We start from the raw sequence: 20,337 nt of genomic DNA, 5'->3' as shown, positions 1-20,337 counted from the left end.
GTCCCTTTTTAAAGTATTTTAATGATTCAAGAAGTTATTAGGAAGCGGTTTTGCTTCGTTCGAGAAATCTACCTTGTCACTCCACATTTTCCAAACAAAAATGAATGAAGCACTCGTAACGAACTCAAAAGTAATTAAAATATTTTTAAAGTAATTATAATTTGTCGAGTGTTGCGCAACGATTAAAATCTTTGATGTTGAAATATCTGTCATTGGAATTCAAGCCAAACATGTTTTCGTGTCCATAGTCTTTTTAAAGTATTTTTTTACTTTTTATTCACCACAAACTCTCGTTGTCCTCACTGTGTAGCTTTTAAACGGAACACTCTTTACTTCCTTAAACAATGTTGAAGTTTATTATTTAGTTCCCAAAGATCAAACTTAGAAAGAGCACTCTTCGCTCTATCAATGGGCCATTGTGTAACGTTTCACCTGCTTGTGGCATCTTAAGAATCGGTAAAGCGAACTTGGAAGTTATTAAACGATTGAGTATGTTAGCGTGGTGAGATGGCGTTCTTAGGTGTTTTTTATTCGGCTCTTAGGAATTTTTCTTTCGTTCTTCCCAAGTGCCATTTCCCTTCGACCTCCTCCGTCAGAGATCAACGTTTTTTTCGGAACTCTTAACCCTTTACCAGGATGCGATGGCGAAAAGTCCCACAAATAATACCACATCACAACGCCTTCTTCCGCCTTGTGAGAAACGAGAGACCGTAGGTCTATGTGTGTTGTGTGTGTGCTGCGGTATGTGTGGGAAATGTACGTACTTTACCCCTTTTCCCATCTATTCCTGTTATGCTTCCTGCGCCGTTGTTGTTGAGGCATTCAAGTGTCCTTTTTCATCATCTGCCTTACCTTCAACGAGCTGCACTTGCTTTTCCTTTTCCATCGGTTTATTTGTCGGACTTTTTTTTTCGCTGGTGACTTGTGTGTGGATATTTTTGAGAACGAAAAGGACCCTCCGCCCTCCGCCTCCCTCCTTAGGCTGAGCGAAGTGAAGAGACCCACTTTCACATGGCGACTTCAGCTCAAAGTAGCACAACGATGCGCCGCTCCGGTGGTGGTGCGATAATGAAAATGAACTGGAAAGTGAGGCGGTAAAACATTCCCATGCTAACTTCTCTCGAGGGTGCCCTTTTCCTCTTCAGCTCGAGCAATCGGGAAGAAGGGGAGGTGGAGGAGGAAATGCGTCTGTTGATATGGTCTCGGAAAAGTGCTACGAGGGGCGTCTGTATTGCTGGCGAGATATTTACTTACTCCCTTGGACGGATGCATCCTTTGCAGTAAGGTGTAGGATCTGCAGTCAACCGGCTGTTGTTGGACACTCGGCGGTTGTGTGTGTGTGTGTCTGTGTGTGGATGTTTTGACTTGTTACCGACAGAGAAGGATGAGCTCTCCTTTGCTTAGGACAAAGGAACTAAACTCTTTTTCGAAACGTAAGGACGAGTGCTACACGTCGCTTGGAGTAGTTTGTTATCACATTTTAATAACGTCAACCAATAACCTCTCTTAGTGAAAGCCATTTCTAAAGCCACAGAGGAGCGGTTAGGATGAAGAAAATGCCGTGCCAACCGCTCATAAACGTCGAAACGTTGTAAGACATTGACATAAATTGCTGGAATGCTCCCACTTTCTCTTGGTTGAGCCATAATACGCTTCCAGGAATGTTTTATGCATAGATAAATTTAATCCTACTTGTTCTTGCTCACTCTCTTCAGGATATGTTGCGTGACTCATCCTCTACGGGTTCTACGGCCGAACAATTCGATGCAAAAGTGCACCATCCGTTTGAGTGCGCTAAATTATGCAACTTCTCGCTTTTCCGCTCTCACGCGGGAGCGCGCATCCGAATGGAAATGGAGAGCGAGCTTGACGCGCGCTAATGAAGGTGATAGCGAACCGCTTTCGTCGATGTTCTTTGGTGCGCGCGGAGGGTGCATGCCTCGTTAGCGGAAAATCAAATTTAATTAGCACGACATCACACGAACCCGGTGAATGTGTTATTAAATGTTTTACGCTCCGGTGGCATTCCCGTGGTCTGCACTTGCGTGAGTGTGAGTTGACAAAGTTTAAGGTTTGGTAGGGATTTTTGTTCGCTATGGCACATTTGCGTTCACCTTCTCGTTTACACCTTTTCAAAGGATGGAACGGTGGAAGGATACTAATTTATTAATGTATTCATACACCAATCCTCCTAATAGCCTTCAACGGACCCCGTGCGGTCGATGGTGGAAGGTTGATGATACACCGCACCTCCCCCCGGTCCAGGATTAAGTGTCCACCGACCGACCGACCGGTGGCTCCCGATCCACTGTGGGAGGTTGGGGTGGATGAATTGGCTCGTCTACATATCGTTCTTCATTGCTGCATGCGAAATTCATTCCTTCTGAAGTGAAGTGTTGGGCTTTCGTGATGTAAACCTCATCAGGGTTTTTCGGCGGTGACGAATAACCCTCCCCGATCGATTCTCAAACAGCACAATTTCGAAAACCATCGGCCATAAATGATGACCGGTGAAGAAGGAAGGGGAGGTTATAAATTTTTACAACCGTCACGTTGCAATCCTCACGCCGGAAACACGCGCGGTGTGTCGCGAATGCCAATGAAGTGCAAATGATTGCAGCAAATCTGCGATAGAGGCAGAGGGAAAGAGAGATATGGAGCCCCTACAAGTCAAGCACGCGCCTTCAAACGTCTTATCCTGTCTCCGAATGGAACGAGATTTGGAATCGTCGTGCCACGAAAAGGGTTTATGGCACCTGAAAACAGTACAGTGTCCCTTTCTTGTACCTTCGCATGTGGTTATACAGGCTCCTTTTGACTTTTTTTTCTCTGGCCGGTGCCGTCGGAACACTACGAAACCTCATGAGATATTCACTCATCTCCTCTTCGTCTGTGGATAGGTTTCTCGCTTTCCGCTGTCCCATTTTTTTTGTTTTAAATTACGAGTCTGGGTACGCGAATAAAACAAATTTTTATATTTCGCACTTTTCGCGCACTTGCGATTCACTTTAGCGCTTCCTTTTCACTGTGGTCTCTCTGGGACCAATGCCTCCCTTTTTTTTTATTTGAAAGGAGCCTTTTGCATTCGCTTGGAAAAGGAGTTCTCCGTTGTGTTTGAGCGTTATGAATATTTTAGTATGATTTTCCCAGGCCACGGCGGTTTGTGCTGTTTTTTTCGGGTATGGTTGTTTCTCTTTTTTGCTTGCCCCCTCCCTTGTGTGTCGGGGATACAAATTGTGGCGAATACAAAGCGACGTTCGGTGGTGACCCTCCCCCCGGCTGGTGTTGATGTGATGATGGTGCTTTGCATTCTTCCACCACCCACCAACCACCACACACGTGCGTTGGAACGAAAGGCTATGAATGTTTTTGATGTAACGGCTGGTGCTGAGGTGATGTACTTTTGTGGTGGAGATTCTCCAATCCGGGGCCGGTTTTGTGTTCGAGCTGCAAATTATCCCCGTGTACGCGATTAACATTCATGGTGTTTCATTGCTCATGAATCTCTAACTGGATGAGATCTTGCTGGATTACACCATTTTCACCACTCTGTTGGTGAATTTAAAAGTAGGAAATATTCACATCCTTCCAAATGTTTCCTTCGTTCTACGCTTGGGTCATTGACACTCGTCTTGAATTTCCACCAAAATTTTGGATTCTATACCTGTTGACAGCGTCGTCGTCCTTATCGATTCTCCCCCCAGCGAGAGAGAAACATTGGCCACCGGATGCATCGATAATCAACGGCAAAGGCACACCTGCATAATCATGCTAATCCACCCACACCTCCGCCGCTCTTATCAGCACAGCCACCACCCTCTCCCTCTCTCCAGCTTCCAGTGCACGTTTCACGAGTGTTGCCCCCCGCTATTATTTGTTGGCGTAAGCATATCCTCGGTAAGCAAGATTAAAGCATCATGATGAAATAATAATAATGCTAATAAGATCGTTGTCCTGTGGCGTATTTGCATTTGGATTTTACTTTTCCATTACGAGCGTTTCCATTTCGCTCGAGGACACGTTTTCGATTGGAATGTTGTTGTGTGGCGTTGGCAGGAGGAGAGGTTCGCTGTTGGTGGGAGTATTGGGGGATAGCTGAAGTATTAGGGGGGGGCATTGAATGAAATGATTTTAGACTGTTGATTTTACGCTCACAAGCCACATCCGTATGCTTGTGGCGCTTGCCTAGAGGAGCTTCGGTTCGACGCATTGTTGTATCCCGATCGAATCCGGCACGAAATGATGGAGTGGGGTGGGGAGAGTTGCACTGATTAGAATACTATACGCTTCTGTGGCATTTATGGAAGGTGGTCTCTCACTGTTTACCTTTCCATCGAACCGGGGCCTCTCGGTTCTCCGCTAACTTTCGGGGCGTGTATAGACGTTCTCCGAAGGGGGAAGGCGAAAGTATCGTCTTCTGTTTACCGAGACACTTGCCGAAAGAACGACCGCATAGTCTCTGAAGTGCTAGCCAAAGTTTGCGGGGCGAGTGCGGGCAGAAAGTAATAAAGATAATACGCCAAAATCAACTCCCGTCCTTCCTTCCTTTTTGCCAGAACGATGTACACAATTTGTTTCAATGAAGCATCCTTGCAGTGTCCGTTCGCATCGACGAAATCGAATCCATCCCCTTGGACTTCCGTAGGCTCTTTTCCCTACACACTGAGGGTTGGGGGGAGGGCGACGGGTGGCGAGTGGCCAGTCGTGATTTAATTTACTGCGGCATTATTTTCCTCCTCCCTTTGTATTGGCAAGTGCACACATCTTACGATGCGAAGGGAGAAAAGTGATATATTATCTTCGATGGTGCACTTCTGGTGGTGGTTTGTAATAAATTATCGACGCCATTATCGACGGGTGCGTTTCGAATAGAGAGCGTTTGATCTGCTGAATGGAAAGCGGTTTCGTGGGGTGACCTTCGTGGGGGGGTCTGCTAAAAGAGAGGATGAGGGGATGAGGCTTCTGGGGGAAGATGGAGAGAAAATAATTAAAGCTGCTCCTTGAGTGTATGTTTACTTTTAATCGGTAACGGCTTTCTTCGATTTGTCGGCGAAAGACAATCGAGCGATGCTTAGAAAGGATATATGTAAGGGGGGCTCCTTCTACTGGTTCATAGGTGTATGTGTGTGTGCCGTGTGTTTACCTTTCGATCTGCTGCTTCTGACTGGTTCTGGTTCAGTCAATATTGATACAGACACACTCCGATGAAGCAGTAGAAGAAGCAGCATCACGGTGCGAACCCTGACACCAAACAGCAATGCTGGTAGCGTGGTGTATTTCTTCTTTGATTTACCTACCATCTTTTGTCTTCCTAGCGTCATCGTCTAGCACAAGGGTGTGTGTGTGTGTGTGTAAACCTCTCTCACGATTGCAATAACCCCTGCGATTCAGCTGCTTGATTGAGTTGGACTAGAGGAATTTTTCTCCATTCAATTAAGAGATGAAGTTATCATGCATCCATTGGAGGATTGCACTTGCAAAATTTATGTTCTTATTTTGCTACTTCATCCACCGACTGACTTCATCGTCAGAGAACAAACCGCTGCTTGTCCGCATTTGTGGGCGAGTTTGCGGACTTTTGCATTTTGATTTAAATATTATTCAATCGTCACCTCGTTCGTGAGCTCTCTCCCTCACTCGGGTGGATACGACCTACGATGTGGGGGTTGTGCAAGCAAATTGCATTCGCGAACGTCAGTTTCGTGACGTCTTGCGATGTTGTGAAAAGGCAACAAGAGTGAAAAAAAGGTTCCTTAAACAGTGTCATTTGAATTCATCAACTGAATCACCGGGCGTCTCCATGAGGTTTGCGTGCTTCCTCTTCAGTGGGAGGAAATGTCCTTCCCACACTCACACGCTCTTACTACTACTACAGTCGTCGGGGTGGAAAATTGTAAAGCTTTTTAATCTTCTTTTTTTACTTATCCTCCTTTCGCTCGGAGACACCAACGAAAGGGAAACTAACGTCGGTTGGTTTTGCGAGGAGAAAGATAATGCTGCTCGTTTAAATGCACACGAGGCATCACCATCGGCAAAACCCGATGTCATCGTGCGACCTTTGGCGCATCGGTGGTTTGTTTTTCCCTACTTCCTGCGTAGGCAGTGGGTGGATCGGTGAATGGAAGGGAGGGGGGAATACTCCGAGGATTTTGTCGCCATCGGATAAACCGCAAACTGACGACGTTAACGACGAAGACGACGACGACGACAGCGATATATACCAACCGCAACGGACGAAGAGTGGAGGACGTTTGACAATCCTATCAAATTAAATGCACATTAAAATGGTACCATCGTGCGGTGGAGATGGTGATAGTCCCCCTTTTGAGTGGGAGACGGGTTGGCGAGGATAATAAAGTTTTGCCGTAGAAAGAACGCCGCGATCCTCTCTCCCAAGGGGGCACAGTTTGTTCGTGGAGGTTCAAAATCCGCTTCAACGGCGACGTCGGCGTTTAAAATTGTGACCATTCTGCTGCTCGCAAAAGACAACGTAGTTGGTTTGTGTGTCTGAGCGTGTATTTTTGGTTATGCAGGGAGCGCAGCCCGATAATGGTGGTTTTGTAAATTCACAGCTTTGCCAACATTCCCATACCTCGCTCGTGGCGTTACCGAGCATTAAAAGCTTAAATGACGTTCGAATGACTTTATCGGAGGTTGTTATGCTTTTGCGCGCATCGGTTTGACATTGTAAAGCTACCGCTTACCGTCGGTAGCTGCGAGATAATACGACGGGCATGCCCGAGAAACTTATCTTCTTTAGAAATATTCGGTTATTGTATTGTTGTGTGTTATTCAAAATGTATATCATCTTTCCAAATTTACCTTCCCTTCTTTTCGAAGGATGCGACTTCGTCAAAGTTTTCATTTTGTTGCAAAAGCAGGAAACACAAAAATAACAAAGTTAGCATCTCATTGCACTCTGCATCACTTCTGCGTTCAGCGGCCCGTACTTAGTTTGTCCCTTGTTTGAGTGAGTAACATTGTAAGAAAGGATGAGTGGCTTTGTTTTTTTCAAATGGTCCTTCGCTTCATCACCGATCCCGTGCACCATTCATAACCTCTTCTCCCCTTTCTGTGGCAGGTTCATATTTTTGCTGTCACAAGATTATCGCGCTATCGCAAGGCACTCCGCAACCGTGCGACCGGGGCAGGAATTCCGAAGCGTTCACGTTACGCCGGTTGTTGTCTACCTTTCGTCGTGACACATCGTGTCCATCACCGAACCCCACTCGGTCTGTCGTCTGGAGGATACAACCCCAGGGTTTGCTGCTCAACTGACACAACCGGCAACACCGCAGGACGGGCTACGAAGGACAAAGTTTAATATATTTATGAAGTTCTCCAGTCGGCAATATTTTCGAGTTTGTTGGGCTCCCGCTCTCTCGTAAGAAAATGGCAAGCCGTCAGTGAGGTTATTTTTTGCCCATCTTGCTTGTTGCAACTCTTGAAGGGTCAGCTTTTCGTTTTCTTCATTGTCGCATTTTATGATGGTTTATGTTGAAAATTTTGCTCACGCTTTTCGGGTCTACGGTTTTCTTTCTTTTGCGTTTCGGTTACAACAACTCGTTGACGCTGGAACTGTCGTCTGCTGTGGTGGCTTAAAATGTAAACCAGAGGCCTCTTTTTCTGTGCCGCCGCCTGTTGTCGGTTGGGGCTTGTGTGAACCGTCCGCACACGAACGTCGCTTTATGAAAAGTTTCTTCAAGTGGATTTTGGTTGATTTGTGAATCGGTGTCTTTGCTTTCACACAGGCACGGATTGGAGGGGAACTGGCATGAAGGCAAAGAGAGCGCAACAAGCGGAATTGCGTTCACACACTATGGACACACGTGAAAAACGCTCAGACAAATGTTTGCCGATCATGATTCCGTGTAGTTATTTTGGCTGAAGTGCATTTGGTATCTGACGTACAGAGATCGATTGTCGAAAGATTCTGCCGATCGCCGACCGGATTGCGTGCGACAAACAAACCAAATCGGAACCCTGTGGTGCTTGGCAATTTCCAAGACATATTGAGCCTCCAATCCGAAAATGGCGACACGGCTGAGCTCTCTCGAATTGACAGCAAACTGCTGCGAGGCACTTGTATGCTTTTTCCACCTGTCAGCTTCGTTTCGATGCTTACAGATGGTAGACTGACATTGCTGATGTGTACTCTGTTCTCAACGTTGTCAGATATCATCATGGGCGGTATCATCTAGGGAGTCTGAATTCCGAATGATCTAGAACCAAAAAAAAAATACACCGACGGTTTCCTTTCGAGCGAGCTCGGTGTCCAATGTTAGTAATCTTATTTCAATCAAACTGAAGTGATGCAACGTGTTCTCTCTTGAGTGTGAAGGTTGTTCCTGGTTGTGGCTCCAAACCCTTCTTCCGAATGCATCGCTGTGAAAACACGTTACACATCGATGCAGTGCAGTGCCAGACACTTAAACTACACTTCCTGGAATGCAATTTTCACTTCCAAATTCGATAAACACACGTCTGCGAATCTGGGAAAGTGTAGCTTCATTCTTCCGGAAAATCTATGCAGTTTGTAACCTAACTTGCTCTTCTTGTCCAAAACCAGGACTTGGCTATACTGAATAGTTCTTGGAAATAGGCGTCTGATCCAGAACATTGACTGAACTTTTCTCCTTGCTTTCCGGATTTTACTTCCACGCAGAACTTATAAGGATATTCGTGCTAAACAGCTACGTGGTGTATTGGTTTTTGTCAGTGGCTTGAAGTGGAATCGGTTTACAAGAAATTCAATACGATTTTCCTACGTGTCAAAAGTTCGGTTTGTTTGTTAAAGCTGTACGTTGATACGATTCCATAAACTTGAAGCTACACCTATGGTCACACTATCCAATGGATCTGTCCTTCGATTTGGACTCCTAAGCGCTTGTTCCGGGGTCGTTTTCGCATGTCGTTGAAACGGGTGAAAAGTTTACTCCTTCCGTAAAAGAATGAAGGCGTAGTGCACTCCTCAAGAAAAGTTTCCATCCCGTTGTGCAGTAAGCTGCTCGAAGTTGAAGTCCCATGATGATAGTTTTATAGTCACTTTCTTTCAGTCAGATTTTACCCACCATTTGCTTTCCCGGGGTATCCGTTCGGCACACACGCACACACCGCAGGCAAGCTGTGTACGTTCGCTCACTCCTTCGGTCCGTTCGGTTTAATCGAAACCAACGAGGAGTGAAAATGATGAGATTGAGGAAAACTGTCGATCATCCTCACTGTGAAGTGAAGAAAGAAGAGAATATAAGAAGTTCGGCGATGCTAAAGAAGAAATCTTTTCTTTCGTTGAAGACAGAATAGATTGTGGTTTTCCTTCTGGCGATGAGTGTCGATAGTGTCGGTGTCCGGATCACTTTCCCCCGAGGAGATGGTGTGGCGCGCGAGAGTGGCCAAAGGAGTGACGACTGCACGATGTGATTGTGAAGAGCCAAAGAGTTGCAGAACCTGGTGGTTCTGGTGTCTGCCCTTAGGCTTCGATGTGTTCTCTAGCGAAGATGGAAAGAAAAACTTTCCCATGGTAGTTTCACTCCTGGAATCGAAATTTTACACTGTGGTTAGCTATGCGTTTTCTTCCCTACCACACACCCCTCAGCGGGAGTGTCCCGGGCGTTTTGCTAACGGGGTGAGAGATGGCGCACTAAAGCTCAGGATGATGACTATCATTTTCGTGCTGGTGATGGTCTGCCCCGGAGTACCACGCTTTCTAACGCAACGGTGAAGAAGGAGCGAGTCGATACCATTCGGTGCCAATCAGAAGGTCGTAACTGGCGACTCACTGTCGTCAGTCTCTTTCCCCGGTGGCACATCGCATTTTCATAAAGGAAGCTAACGGGCTGCCGAAAGCTGTTGCAACAACCGTATGCTCGCACACGCCGGTATAGTGTTAACTTTTGAGCCAACGATGGGGTGGAAGCATCGGTGCAGCTGTTAGTTTCCCCCCGAGCAAAGGAAAAGAGGAATATGTACCCCCGACACACTCGGTCTATTGAATGGAATCCGGTAAAAGGATGTTAAACTGCTATTTGTACGCAGAACTTGGAGCAAAGCGTATCTCCGTTGGAAGGGAAAGCTAGCTAGTGGCAGCAGCAACAAAAGCGTTCGCAGTATTCACTTTGAGGCTGAAGAAAAAGGAAACTTCTCATGGGAGGAGGGAGATAGTGATGCTTTTCACAAAGTGCTTCTGAAGCAACAGGATAGTGATGATGCTGTGAACGTAGTGTGGCTAGTAGAAGTAGTTCCGTTCCCTTTCGGCAAGACGATTTTGATGATGATTTTTATGGTGCATAACATATTCATTTTACTCCACTTTGGAAGATAAATCATCGATTTTGCTCCGAACGATTGTGTATAGACATACTTGTTAGCAAATGGAAGGTTTTGTTCACATTCATTTAACTGCATACATGTTGTTGAAGCGTTATCATTGATATCTTAAAATACACCCGATGCAAATAATATCCAAAATAGGCATTTACGCTCGTTATATCAGAATTTCTGAAAAACTCTGGACTTACAAATATTTTCACAGGTTATCTCTGACAAATGTCGAATTGTCGAATGACTTGTTTTGTCTCATTGGAAAATAGCGTGCCAATGATTGCTTCGGTTGTAAAAATTAAACCTTTATTTCATTATATTGTCCCCCCGACGCCTTGGCAAAACTCCTCAGCATTACTATAACCAACAACATTGTCAGAAAGGACCGTTTTACCACGTGTGGTCGTTTTTGCCGGGGTGATGGAAGCCGACCTATAAAACAAACACCCATAAAGATAAACCGTGCAAGATACGGCGGTGCTTTCGACTGCATCCGACGAGGAGGCATTACAAACGTTTATGTAGCATCAGCATTTACCGAAAATTTCACCGAACGAATCGAGAAAGTCGTTTTGCAACGACGATGCCGACGTGTACCGAAACATGACAATTGTATGCAAATGATTTATTCGAATGGTTGCTTTATTTGCCAAAAGCTGCAACGGGTTTCAGTATGTGCAGTTCGTTGTAAAGTGGTGCGCTTAATGAACAAACATGGTGTGGTTGGAAGACATTTGTATTTGTCTCAAAATGTTTGAGCACGATCGTAGTTTGTCTTAAAGTCAGAAGCAGACAGCGAAGAAGACGGAAATGTATTTCATGTTATTCAAACTGATGTGTTTCTTGTATTTACTATCGCCAAGCTTTTTTGTAATATTTTAGTAAAGCACATTGCTTTTTACTTCTTTCATAACGGTGTCAATTTAAGAATATTTCATGTTTATATAATTCGTCATTTCTACTTACTCGCCAAACAATGGTGTCGGGTACGGGAAGAACGAACTCCATTGGGATAAAAATTATGGCACTTGAACACCGTTCTTTGCCCTCTCACCTCAGTTGAGGTAGTTGCACACTTTGGTGGAAAATTTACCTTTCCTCAATTCGAACGTCGTCGGCACACCGAACTTAAAACGAGCAAAGGGAAACGGTTGAACAATGCTATTGCGAGCGCGGTTCCGTTGCCCCGAAAAATCCGATAAACATATACACCCGAGAAAAAAGGGGTTTTCCCCGGCCAGCATTGTGGCCAACCATTGCGAAGCGAAAAGCACAAAGGACAACAGCATTTCCCCGCCACCTTTGGTATCGCGCCTCGCCACCGTAGCGTGAAGTTGGTTTAATCCGTATCTGCCAGCATTTCTGCAGCCGGCAACAGCACCCCCAATCCTCATTTGGTCTCGCACCTTTTCTCGAGCTTCTTCTTTCCCCACATGCTTTAAAGGATCTCGTTAAAAATGCATAGAATGAGTTTAAAATATTTAAATAGCTGCTACAGCATTTACACCTTCTGCCCATCCATTGCACGTTGTTTCCGTTTTGTTCGTTTTTTTTCCGCTGCAGCCAATGCACCCACCGATGTTGAATGACGCTGAATAAGATTTCCCTTTTTCCCGTTACCTTTTCCCCTTCACTGCCGCCTGCAAGTGGCGGGTCTGTGTGAAAACGAGGAAGAAATAATAAGTCTGATCTCTTAGTGGAGAAGGGAAAAGTAAAGGAAAAGCGAACACCAACACCTTGCCTTCGTTCGTTATACTACGCCCGAGTGTAGTAGAAGCTTAAGCGATTCAGTGCTACGTGTTTTCCGGAACACGTGGAGGGCGAATGAAAAGCAAAAGATCAGGTGCTTAATGCGCTCGACGAGAATTTAAAATAATATTTATCCTTTCCCGTCTGCTTTTGCTTTTCTCGCCGTTCGTTTGCCCAGCCAACGGGAGAGATGCGAATGTCGTCATCCACCATCCTCCGGATGCGCACTGTATTGCTCCTTTTTCACCTGGACGGAAATGAAGCTTCTGCAGGCAAACAACTCTTGAAGTGGCGGAGCTGATAGTCGGACGAGAGCGAGAGCAAGTACCTTCGCATTTTGTAAGAAAACTTGTGCTGGTAGAGTTGGGATGGTTGCTTCATTCACTTGTGCAGTGCATTGTGTGGCGAAAAATATATGGAAAGCAACCACCAGCACCTTGTGCAGATCTTCTGTTTGTTTTTCCATCCGCTGTCTTTTTCTGCGCCCTCCGTAATCAGATTCGGGAATCGTTTAATTTTGAGCTTGGAGGAAAATTAACCAACCGTTTTGTAGCAGAGGGTGTAGTTCGGGTGTGTGCATCCGCCATGCTTATTCCGCTCAGTGCGCCAAAAGTACACTCTGGTTGGGAAATTTGCGAAGATTTCCTCTCGATTGTTTCACTTCACTTGTAAGTGTGCTTGAAATAGTTAGTGTCGTCCTTCTGTTGATGCTACATTTAAATTGGTTTGACGTTTCGTACAGATTTTGTATTCTGTGCGAGGGGTTTTACTGCCTTTTGGTAGACTGGAAAAACATTTCCCCATGTACCATGGATTAGAATATTGATTTCAAGACTGTTCTATTAATTTGGGGTTAGAAATATGTCCACTCTGTTTATTTCAACAGTTGATTCCTCTCAACCGAAGTGGGAAATCGTCCACTTTGTTTTGGCTAAATCCTATGAAAACTCTTTTAACTTGGAAAATTATGTTCGCAGAAAATGTTATTAGAAATAGACAAGGAACTTGCATCCACTGCAACTTTTAAATCTGCTACCTTTGCAATTTACAATTTGAAGAGTGCAATTGAGTTGCATTTGCGTATGATGCAACTAGAATTCTTATTTTCTTCAAACATTTATTATGCTACTATCTTGTTGGGTATCTTACTCATACAAGTGTATTTGTGGATTCGAATTTTGTAAAAATTAAACGGATGTTATAATCTTCTTTTTAATAAGAACGTGATCGTGACATACTCAATAAATGTAGTAAACATCGATTTTTTTACAAGTTTTCTATACTATCAAAATATTTTATAACGTAATCAATTCAGAGCATACACGCCATGCTTTTATGGTCAAATATTCCGTGTACGTATAAACTAATTGGAAAGATTACTTAGAACCCTCAGAGGACCACAGTGCAACTCAATTCAAATCTACACCACGATCAGCAAATCACAAACGTTAACCTCTCTTACTGCTGTGGGGTTTCCACTTTCCGCGGTGGACAGGTGAAATATTTCTCTATTTATGATTTTATTGATAATCGACCATGGTTGGCTTAGGGCCATGGCGTTCTGGTTACTCCTAGCGAAGGGAACTAAAAAGGGCAACAAGAAGGCGTCGTCACCACGGATCCACTGCAGCGCCAATCTTAATGACGGTTTGTCGTGACAAAATCCGGCTGGTAGACAAAAATGCCAGTCCCACGACGGAGAGCGTCGCCGCCAGTCGTCTGGCAGCAAATGTTCACACAAAGACAAGCCCAAGTCATCGTGATGTGCTTTGGGTGGGATGAGTGGGAGCGGACTTGGAAGGTGGTGGATTTTTCTGGGTCAACATTTTTAACGTCGCATTTCTGGCATGGCCGATGCCGCCAGCCCGTGTTGTCTGTTCTATTCTGCCATAATGGCGTTCTCCAGGCTCAAGTCAGCGCTTGCTTTAGTTGTTTTTCCGCGTCTGCTAAGCTTTTTCCTTTCATTCCTAAGAGACCAAAGTCGGGAAGAGAGGGTGCGATTCCTCTGACGACGTTTCCCGTGTTGCTTCCATCAAGCGCTAATATCACCATTTGTCGTTGACGCGTCGTTCTTGAGCAGCCATCGAACTTTCGGCGAACATTTTACGTCGGTGCCAACGCTCGAAAAGCTGCTTTCCTTTCCGCTTTATGTGCGAAAACGCATTTTAATGAGATATTTCAATTTCCCATCGAATAGTTCATTTTCCGTTCGCCGCAATAAAGTTGCACCACTCCCGGTTACTTCCGGCTTTACTGTTCTCCATTCTACAGGGTGGCATCGTAGAAGTGATACACTTATTCGAGCGGTTTCTGCCAAACCACTGTACCCAGTGTGTTAAACAAATGGGTATATTTCGACAGATTTACTTGTTTACTATTTATGTCCAAAACGTACACTCAGTGTTCAGTTCAGTTTTCTAGTAACTACAATGAATTCAAGTCGCGAGCAAGTAAAAATTTTGCATATGCAAGGTTTGACAAACATTCAGATTTGGCAGAAACTGTCTCATCTCAATTTAAGTCGATTATTTGTCTACCGGACCATCAAGCGATACGAGGAGACAGGGACAGTTGTTCCAAAGAAGAAAATGGGTAAAAACCGGAGTGTCCGGATTCCAGCGGTGATTAAAGCGGTAAAGGAACGTGTCCGGCGGAATCCAGCTCGCTCGGGAAAAAAATGGCGCGTGACATGAACATGAGTCACTTTGCCAGGCAATGCATTTTGAAAAAGGACCTTGGTTACGAAGCCTTTAAAAAGCAGAAAATTCACGGCTTAACCTCCAACAATATTGCCGGCAGGGTTACCAGATCTCGCTTGCTACTGAAGACGCACGCAGGCCACAACATCATCTTTTCGGATGAAAAACTGTTCACTCTGGAGGCTCCCTTAAATAAGCAGAATGATCGAGTCTATGGAGCATCTATTCGGGATATACCAGCCGATAAAAGAGCAGTCGAGCGGTATCAAAATACGTCAGCGGTTATGGTTTGGAGAGCTATCTCGACCAAAGGGAAGTTGCCGTTGTTATTTATCGACAAAGGCGTGAAGATAAACAAGGAGTAATATTAAGAACACGTTCTCTAAGGCCACTTGAAACCATACGCTATGAAGCTTTTTGGCAAAGACAGCTTTTGCTTCCAACAGGATTCAGCTCCATCCCATAAAGCTTCAATCGTTCAGGAGTGGTGCAAGGAACATTTGCCATGTTTCATCAACGCATCGGAATGGCCTGCTGCCTCTCCAGATTTGAATCCGTTGGACTTCAGCATATGGGGATACATGCTTGGGAAGTTAGGCGACGTCAAACGTTTGAATTTGGCCGGATTCAAGAGACGGTTGCAAAAGATATGGGAAGAAATGTCGGATGAAGTTGTGCGTGCGGCCTTCAACGACTTCCAAAAGCGTCTACGGGCCGTTATCAAGTTCATAGGTGAAAGATTTGAAATAAATTGAGTCAAATGCAAGTTAAGTAGTAATAGAAGTTATTTAAATCAATTTCGAAGAGATATCGTACCTGGTTTCAATTTTATCACATAAACAAAGTGTATCACTTCTACGATGCCACCCTGTAAGTTCTTTTAAGTCGCAAAACTTAAAAGAATCGCTGATGGAGAATTTCTTTGGGTGGCGTGAAGTGTTTGTTTTTTCCTCTGTTGAGTTGTTTATCTTATTTCTTACCGTTGGTCATATTCGTTTGATGCCGGAATGATTGAAAACGACGCGGAAGCTGCTTTGCGGGTTTTAATGAAAAATGAACTCTTTTTAGAGTGACTTCGAAGTGCAAGGAAATCGGAACAGTAAACGTGAAAAAAGTTTCTTTCAATAAAAGCTTTTCTTTTCCCATCCCTTTCCAGTCTGAAATAAATATTGTGGAATTTAAGAAAATTTAAGAGGCATCGAGAAAAACTTTTGAATGTTTCTACTTACTTCATGGGTTTTGTAATAGTCTTCATACACTTTTTTTTACTTTCAGATCGAGGACGAAGGCAACCACGGTAACGATGAGACGCGCCTGTTTATTCTGTCCTCCCTTGCCGCACAGCACAAGTGCCGCGTCGCCTGTGTGCTCTGCGAGGAACCGATGCTAGTCTTCGACCGCTATCCACTGGTCGACGGAACATTCTTCCTCAGCCCGAAACAACACGCCAAAGGATGCATTGAGGTAAGTGTGTGACTCACCAACCTTGTGTGCCGTTGTGTGCTTGTCTGACCTAGGTTAGGTGGGGAAGGAAGAGAACCCTCTTATGACTACCACGAGCTGCTCCATCATACGTTTGGATAGGTTTACGAGTGCTTTCGCTTTTACCGACCCGCGTCGCATTAGTTATATTGGGTGTAATCCTGTTCGGGGCAGACAATTGGCTTTGCGATCGGTCGTAGACCGAATGTCAATGTCACCGGTGACCCAAATTTCACCAATTCCACCAGTGACGGGGCCCGTCCAGACCACCACCCCCTGCCAGAGGAGTCGTCTAGGCGGACTTGGCGTAAGGTTTCTTGCAATTGGAGTGGCATAAAGAAATAATGGCCATGACTCTATCACACCGTTGGCATCGCCCAACGAAACACGTGAGGTTTGCATGGTGTTCGGTAATGGCGGAACATGATTTACAGTCGCTTCCGCCGATCGTTGGCAGGAGGAGGGACCACGAAGAACACACATTAAAAAACGATACCATTGCTTCAGGCACCATCCAGAGCCGGTTCGTATCGCCATCGCGGAGGAAGGTACAACCAACGATGAATTAATAAACGATTAAGTACGTAACGCTACTCCGGGGGGAGAGCGAGCTTGAGTTGTCGTCTGCGGGGGAGAGGTCCTAGAAGCACGAATTATCCCCCTTCCAGAAGTTATGCAAATGGATTGCCCCAATGTTTGCGGCAAGTAGCAACGTTAGCGATGGCGGCTGTACCACCTTCCTTCTGGTTACTTTCCGTTTTACAGCTTTTTGTAATGTAACACACACACTATATTGGGTTTCTTTCTTGCCTACCATGCAGGTGAAGTACGAGAACCGGGTCCAGTATCTGACGTCTGTTTGCTTGAAGTGCTTGCAAGGCGTCGAACCGAACCGCACCGTACGATGCAGGTAAATATAAGAATGGCATGATGTGGTGATGGTGTGGCGCTTCTGATGAGGACGAACTCAGCTGTAGCGAGCTGCTGGAATTAGATTTCGATACGATATCGGCAGTGTATGCGCGAGAGAAAGAGGAAAACAACGAACGCAACAATCCACTGGCATTAAACTATGTCCACGAACGAGATAGGCAACAGTATGGAAGTCGAGACTAACGATGGATTATCAGAGCAATTTAATTTCATGGAAATTCTTGTTCTGAACGGTCAATTAACCCGAATATTCATGAGTTATGCTCTTTTTCCAAACGGTTCTTTAATTGAGTTTCGTAAAAAAAGCACCCTTTGGGAAGCAAATGTTTCGCATCGGGAAGATTGATTATTTTGGATGCCTTGCTTTGTGAATGCGTTGGTTGTTTACACTCGGAACATATGACAGGGGATAGTTTGATTTGGATGCGAGTTTAACAATATTTTATTTGCTTTTTGTCCAATTCGCAGGTTCTGTGTTAAAAAATGGGATGGTTCTTCGCTGGTGCTCGGAACCATGTACACGTACGACATATTTGCAGCAATGCCATGCTGCACAGAGCGATTGAAGGTAAGATCGATATATTGTCCATGCATTTGGCCTCTTGTTAAAATTTATCTTTTCTATTTTCCTATTTCTTTTTCAGTGTAACACATGCTTCAAGCTGCTGCTGCATCCTAACCAGCGGTTGAACTTCTACAGTGACTACAGCCGCAGCGTACCGTGTCCGTATTGTACCGCGCAGGACAACCACTTCGTTAAGCCACTGTCCTACTGCTACACTAAGCAGCCACACCAGTTGTTCCAGCAGTGGCAATAGCATGAGGCCACGTTGGAGTCTCCCAAGTCGTGCGTGACTAGCGGCTTCGCGCCGGATGCGTCCGGTCGTCAGGAGCAACAGTCACCATTCAACGGATCGTCCGCCTCGTGCGCTACGTCGACGATCGCTGCCAGTGTCGCCGAGAGAGCGGCCGTCGATTCGGCGGCCATGAACTCCTTCATTCAGGAGCTTCGTCTGCTCAGCAACAGCAGCACGATCAGCAGCATCAGCAGCACGAGCACCGATTCCGGCTTCTCGACTTCCTACTGTGGAGACTCCAACGTGGGCAGCGGCCTGGCCCCTGCCAACACCCTCGCCAACAGCAACAACTTCGACCTCCAGCAACTACAATTTCACCTACCGATGAGCGGAACATCCAACATTCATCAGCAGACGAGTTCAAAGCAGTTGGGTCCGGCGGGTTCCTCTGTGTTGCCAGCCGCAGTCTGGGGTAACAAATCGCTCTGGGGACCAGCACCACCACCGTCACCACCAACGGCAACAGCAATTACATCAGCGTTGGTGAGTCCAGCAGCAGCAGCAGCGCCAATGAAATCGCCACCGGTTCTTCCTAGCGTAGCAAGTAAGGAATTGTACTCTCCCTGGACAACGCCTACTGCTTCGGCAGGATCCGTTCAGTCTCCCCTCGGGATGAATAATGTATACCACCACCTTCCTGCACCAATCATTACCTCGTCGCAAATGCTGACACCACCTTCCCCGTTGGTCTCGAGCAACACTTCCACAATTCCCTCCAAACCATCCTCCTCACTCCATGGCAACAATGATACGGGCAACATCTGGGAAAGTAAACTAGGTCTGATCGATGCCCAGCAGCAGCACGGCCTTGTTGAACCGTTCGGGTCTATCTGGCAGGCAACGGGAGATGCTTCCGTTACCAACCCCCAGCAGACATCTATTACCGGAAACGGCAACAATGACCATGGCGCTTGGCAATGCGATGTACCTTCAAGTGGCAGCAAGGCAATGCCATCGGCAGCAGCAGCAGCAGCAGCCAGATCTCAGTTCGTGCGTCCGCAGGACACTCTGTGCGACGGACTTGCGATCGACACTACACCAAAGCTTAGTTCCCTCTGGACAGCTACGCCGTGGTCCACTGCAGGCAGTGTAACTGAGACCTCTGGCGGAAGCAGCAGCGTCCTGCGATCGCTACGCATGGGCAGCTCACCAGTCAAGCCTTCGGGCAATGACGCTGGCCACTGTGTCAGTCAGAATGATTTTGTCGGCGGTGGGTTTGCTTCCGGCGGAACAACCACCGCTATGCCAACCAACAACTCGTCATCCATGGCCATGTTTTCGGAAGAGGTCACGAGTTATTGGAGTATGTTTAATTAGAAAATTTGTTTTTTATTTTTTATTTTCTTTTGATTGCATTGTTTGCTAGTTTGTTGTCGCGTCTCCCCTTGCTTTCGATCGCGAAAGAAAGGCAACTCCTTAGCCGAATGTTATTTAGTTCTACTTCTTATTTTTGTTTCGTGATGCTCTATGTTTTCTTTTTTTTCAATTTATCATAAAATGATTTAGCTCTTTGTTTCGTTTTTTTGTTTTTATTTTTCCGGTTATCTTTTGGAGACATAGTTTGATGTTGATCAAAAACAATATTTACTATTTTCGTTACATTTTTAACAATTGAATTCATTTATCCCACACTCTGCTCGCTCGTCGGTACATTTCCGTTCACCGAAACGATGGCCGTGAGTGTGCTGAGTTGTTGGTTACGATAATTTTCTTCCTTCCTGAAGAAAGATCCGTATAATATAAAAAGTGAATAGTTTTTATCCTTAAGCGTGCATACATAATCGCGCCGATCGAGGCACGCGAAGTGCGAACTAAGCCACACATATATGAGAAGACTCTCTGTCCTATGTGTCTTGTAATACTACATTAAGTGACATCTACCACCGCCTGTACCCGAATGGTAAATGTTAAAAAAAAGTAGTGTAAGAATGATGTGAGGGTTTCGGCGGAAGAAGTTTTCTTTCAAATTTTCATCTTAACTGTACGTAGCCAAAGGCGCTTCTCTTCTTACATCATTAGCTTACGAGAAAACCAAAAGAATTAACTTGTTGTCCTTATTTTCATGTACTTCGTAACCTCAGGGACTCTTCGGTACGGCAGCTGCTATGATGAGTGCCTCGAATGTGTGGGAGAGGAGATGGGTGTTAAGAAGTATCGCTAAGGGAAATCATACGGTGGGGAAAACAACCCACTATTTACCGGGGACGCATCGTGCAGCTGCCGGACTACTTTTTAGTTTGTCTATACAACGAGGTTAGGAATTGCGTTTCGACAAATGCATACAATCAATGGTAAGG

General features: G+C 45.4%; 1 protein-coding gene across 1 annotated transcript in view; it reads left to right on the top strand.

Moving 5' to 3' along the window:
- LOC131262540 (headcase protein) overlaps positions 1–19,357 on the top strand; it is a 109,852-nt gene extending 90,495 nt beyond the window's left edge. Inside the window, exons 4-8 of the mRNA XM_058264578.1 lie at positions 16,044–16,232; positions 17,072–17,160; positions 17,652–17,751; positions 17,828–17,994; positions 18,043–19,357. Coding sequence (XP_058120561.1) covers positions 16,044–16,232; positions 17,072–17,160; positions 17,652–17,751; positions 17,828–17,994; positions 18,043–19,357 — 1,860 coding nt within the window. The remainder of the gene's footprint in view (positions 1–16,043; positions 16,233–17,071; positions 17,161–17,651; positions 17,752–17,827; positions 17,995–18,042) is intronic.
- The last annotated feature ends 980 nt before the right edge of the window (positions 19,358–20,337 follow it).

This window comes from Anopheles coustani, chromosome 3, assembly GCF_943734705.1.
Source record: "Anopheles coustani chromosome 3, idAnoCousDA_361_x.2, whole genome shotgun sequence".
NCBI classification, from domain to species: Eukaryota; Metazoa; Arthropoda; class Insecta; order Diptera; family Culicidae; genus Anopheles; species Anopheles coustani.
Note: the sequence above shows the minus strand (reverse complement) of the source record. Positions and strands in the feature narration are given on the sequence as shown.